Here is a 5,225-nt window from a genome sequence, read left to right as displayed (position 1 = left end):
AAAAAAAAAAAAAAAAACTTCCTTTTTTTTTTTTTTTTTTTTTTTTTTTAGAAGTGCACCAAAATGGAATTTTCAGGCTGAAACCGGAAAAAAAACATTTGTCAGGCCGAACTCAAATATATTAATTTTTTAAAATCTATATTTTTTTACTTAACTGTTGGGGGCTTCTGTGAAATATCAGGGGGTTATCGGACCCCTGTAACAGGAGGCTGAGCGGGGCAGGAGGAGAGCTCGGCCTTCCGTGACACCACTGACAGGGCTCTCCTCCCCGTCCCGCTCGGCCTCCTGACAGTCTCTCTCTTCTCCCCTGGACACTGCTCTGTGATAGAGCAGCACCCAGTGGGGAGGAGAGAACTTAGAGGTGCACTGCATTCTCGGTAAAAAAAATGGTACTTTCGGCATTTTACCCAAAGTACCATTTTCGTCCGAAGTGTTTTGGCAGGTGGAATTTCGGTGCATCCCTACTTCCCACTATGTATTGTTTAGTTTGCACAATACAACCATTTATATTGTTCAGAAGTTAAGACTGCACCACCACCACCATTTCCTTATCTGCTTTTAAATTATTTGCTTGCCAAACAAGAAGCGCTGTTTTCTGTAGGCTTGTACTAAATATTTAGATTGCACAGACATCTGTCTTTGCAAAGTCCTCTCACCTTTGCGCTGAGCACATTGTGCTTGCATGCCAACCAAACCATATCTTACCAGACCCTATCTGTGCCTTGCTGAGAAGGAGAGCAGAGGGGTAGCTGTGCCTGAGCTCTGATTTGTGTGAACCTTCCAATACTGCTGATGGGAAATTGAAGTTTCTCCTTTGCTAAAGAGATGATTCCATATCTATTCCAACTCCAAACCACCTCTGTTATCTGTTCCTATTGATTTAGATATTTACACTGACACTTTTTTGTTGAAATCTGTTTACTATTGTCATTTACCCATCTAGTAAGTTGCCATATACAGTGACCCTTTTGGCTCCTGCATTGGGATTATAGCTATTGTATAACCTTTTTTTATTTAACACTGAATGGAACCAAAAAAATATAAATTTAAAACATTTTCCTTTTTTTAAATATTGATTTCAGTTTCACCCATTAATTCCTTTTATCACCCATTTGTCCAGGCCATTGCTTTATTACTGACGAGAAACGGGTATCTACTCGGTATTCTGTTTCATTGATAGGCTTTTGATAGCTACTGATGCCATGCAACTTTGCAGGAATTAAAATAATTGCATCTTCCTAACCTCTTTGTATGTTTGCAGGGCTCATTGTTTACTTTGGCTATGGCATCTGGCACAGCAAAGAGAACTTGCGAGGACCGAAGAACCATGGGGTCACTGCACGTTATGTGGTGTTTCCTAACAGCAGCCTTGAAGAAACCGTGCAGCAGGTCCAGCCAAATGTTCAGGACACCATGGGAAGGGCAGAGAGCATAGATGAAGAAATCCAGAAGAGATGATACTTCAAATGTCTATCCAGACCCTACATGCTAGGAAGCCCTTCTGTTGTACAATCTCCTTCTCTAGAAGGAATTTACCATTTGCACTGAAAATCACATCAAACAAATCTTGGTAAACTTGTACAAGAACGCACAGAGAACTGTTTCTTCTACAGTTTGTAATCGTTGGTCTGTAAAGAAGCTTCACAAGCTAATTGCACAAGAATTATGTATTGGTCATATCTTAAATTAACATAAATAATGTGACCCCAAGACAGTTCCAAGCCCCACAACTGTCCTTATATTGGAAACAGTCCTCTGTCCCATAACTTTCCCTATATTGGAAAGACAGTCTTAAGCTTTAGGTATCTGGTTTACAAGGTTTAACATATCAGGACTTGATCATCCTGATCTGACCTGCTGCCGTTACAGGGAAGTATTTTGCTTATGCGTAATGTTAATGAGTTGCAGTTTTCAGTCATCCCACAACAATTGCTTGTTTTGGGCCTAGTCAATTAGGAATTATTAAACATTATTATTAGCTGGTTAAATGCCTTGTTTGAATAAGGCAGAGCATTTTGCAGATTATGGAATTCATATGTTAATGGCATAGCATATGTAACCGCAGAGCAATTTTGATATTTATTAATGTGCTGAAGGTATTGGATGTACATTTTGTGATTTTCAGAAACTGGGAAAGAACAGTTATGTTTACATAATTAGAGACACCCCCCAGGTTATGTAATAGAGAAAAGAGCAATGTACAAGGCAACTGAAGAAATGTACCCATGGCAACTAATTAGCAATTACCTGTTTGATTTGATCTGATGTAAGTAGAGGTACGATTGGTTCTGTATTTCGCATAAATTTAGCTTGCACCTACGGTATGTCACAGGTACATTGTAGTAAGTTTAACCAAGCACGAGACTTCCAAAGCACATTAGGTAATATTGTAGCATCAAGGAAAATCCTGCTGCACATCCTCGAAGACATTTTGGTTTGTGCTTATTTCTTATAAAGCATTAGAGAATTGTTGACTGGAGTCTGTTTGATGCTGCAGTAAATCCCTAATGAGCACTGGAAGTATTGTGTACTGGCAGTCTATTTAGTTCATTACCGCTGAATTCTTCTAGGGATGTTGTTCAGCTTGTGTGCCTTTTCAGGATCCAGCAGTTGGCCTTGGATGGTTTGTTCCGTTGATAGCTTTATCTTGCTCTCTTTATAGAAGCTATTGAATTTGATGGGGTTGGCACAATCTTTTTATTTGTCCACATGGGCATAGAACAGACCATGGCAGAATTGTCTTTTATAGTGGAGAATACAGTCTAAAATGTAGTCATTTGCATTTAATGTTCTTATTCACGCAGTCCGTTTGGAGCGAAAGCTGATTAGTGATGTTCTTGGCAGTCTTTTTTTTTAATGCTTTTATATAATTTACCTTGTTGCATTCTTCCCTGATTTTTGTGCCACAACGCTTTATTGGATTTGTGTGGCTTCCTACTAATTGTAGTGACTGTAGTGGAGTTCAAGATAGAAGCTATATTTTGGGATTTTAGAGGCGATTTGTAATATACAATGAAAAAGTTTGTATCCTAAAGCTATGGAGCAACATGCAAGGGTTAATGTGAGCTCCAGGTTGAGAAGTAAGGACATGAGCATCTACCGGCAGTCACACTATTGGCTCACTTTGTCTAAAAAGTCATTACCCAGTGGAGCACAAAGAATGATGTAGAATAGGCCACTGCCATGACCTTTTAATAATAGAATTATATTGGAGAAAACTATTTTAATTGGATGCTGGTGATATATGATAGTATAAAATATACAGTCTGGAATACTTTATTTGGTAACTGCTTGTTTATTAATACATTGCAGATATTTGTAGGTGGTCAAATATCCGGTTTTTATTACAAAACACAGTTTTATAGTGACATATAGAAGGAAGTAAAACCTGATGAGCATGGTACAATTGTGTTGCACAAATGACAGATTCTGTTGATTTTATTCCGATATCCTTTGGAGGATAGTTAGGACATAGACATGCACTTGTAATTAAGTGGTGTCAACTTCTATACTTGAAATTCTACTGTATTCCGCAGTTCCTGCTAAATACGTCTCCATGTGAGACAGTAACGGAGACTGGAGCAGTGGAGCCCTGCATTTCTGCAGCTAGGATTTGTCCATGTTCTGATGTTTTTTGTCAGTTTAAAGGCCCACAGGATCAGGACCACAGGTTGGGCTTATCTGGACTAAGGTATGTGCTCTTTGCATCATAGAAGAACAGATGGGGGTCTAAGTTGAGAGTTTTGTGCTGTACCAGAAATTAAAATAGAACAATTGTATTTCTTTTTAGAATGTAAGGCTAGCCATACCTGCATAGATTTCTCTCTTTCAGCCCAAGGGTTGAATAAGAACAAATCCGTAGATTCCTCCTCCCACGCTGTACAGCCATTTTGTAGTATAAGAAGGCTGGCATTCCCAAACATGAGTGTACTGAAGAATGGAAACTTGTTCAGAAACAGATATGGAGATTTATTTGTTTGAAGGCTCATATATGTGACTCATTTATATATGTTTTAATTTATTAGATATGTATGATTATTAGCTCGGCACAATATTGTTTTTTCAGATATGGAGATATATTAGTGGCATTTGAACTTTTCCCTTTTTTAATGCACAAGATAAAACTATTCCATCCAAGAAATGTATAGTTTCAGTGAACGGTATTTGTACTTGTGATTAACAGGCTGAATGGCACAGCAGATGTTCTAATGCAATTTGTATTCATGATTCTTAGGAGGAATTACAGATTCCTTCACATACAATCTTCTTTGTCTAAACCACAGGTAAAAGCATTGTATTACAGGACAACTTGTTTATCCAGACTTTATTTTACCTGCATATGTCTTACCTTCACTTGGTAAGGACTGTGTACCTGCTTTACCTGTTTTTGTCACACTGCAAGGCCAGCTTTAGGACCATTGACTGTTCCACAGCAAAAGCCAGTCATGTTTGAAAGAAGTTACCTTGATTGTGTGTGTGTGTGTCGGGGGTAGACAAATATATTTAACATTCAGAAACCAGTCTGTCCAGTCCAGTCCAGGAGCCAGCAGTTGTTGTTTTTTTGGGCACAGCTCCATTGACAACAAGTAGTGAAAACCTTAAAAGTTAGATGCCAACTATAAACTGTTTAGAGCATTGACTACCTGGCTCCTGGGATTTGTCCAGCTCTGGTGTGTAGTATGTGTATATGTGTGTGTGTGTGTGTGTGTATGTGTGTATATATATATATATATACACATACTTTTATATATATATATATATACACACACACACACACACGTTAAAGAATTTGCTTATGCATAATTTTTAAAATGTGGTTAGTGCTTTGTGAATTTCTATTGTGCATACATGATTCATTTCCTTGTGTTCTCATTTTTTTATTCAGAATAGGAGTGTATGCAGTGGAGGAAAAGCACAGTGGAGACTAGAGAGCTGTTTCATAAATTCAATCGATTTAATATGACTAAAATGATCTCATTGAATAGGAATCTCACAGCACCCCCATTCCGTTGATTTGGTGAACTTTCGATTTTATTTGGTGCTGTCAAGTTGATTGGCTGTGGCGGAGTTGGTTCAATAATTCTGATTGCACTCCCAAACATCTGTACCTGTGTTAGACAACTGGTCATAATATAGATTGAGTAAATTATAAAAGTGTTCAGAATATCGTATTTTCATTCGACACTGCGTGTGTTGCACCGGTAAATATTTTAATTGATGGTAAA

At 38.0% G+C, this 5,225-nt stretch overlaps 1 protein-coding gene across 1 annotated transcript in view; it reads left to right on the top strand.

The window, feature by feature from the left end:
* Positions 1 to 1,701, top strand: part of SLC7A4 (solute carrier family 7 member 4) — a 32,915-nt gene extending 31,214 nt beyond the window's left edge. The window contains exon 5 of the mRNA XM_018573868.1: positions 1,262 to 1,701. Within this exon, the coding sequence (XP_018429370.1) occupies positions 1,262 to 1,458 (197 nt within the window). The 3' untranslated portion in view covers positions 1,459 to 1,701. The remainder of the gene's footprint in view (positions 1 to 1,261) is intronic.
* Positions 1,702 to 5,225: the final 3,524 nt, after the last annotated feature.

Source organism: Nanorana parkeri, unplaced genomic scaffold, assembly GCF_000935625.1.
Source record: "Nanorana parkeri isolate BGI_ZX_2015 unplaced genomic scaffold, ASM93562v1 scaffold2586, whole genome shotgun sequence".
NCBI lineage: Eukaryota > Metazoa > Chordata > Amphibia > Anura > Dicroglossidae > Nanorana > Nanorana parkeri.
This window is presented reverse-complemented; position numbering and strand designations above follow the sequence as displayed.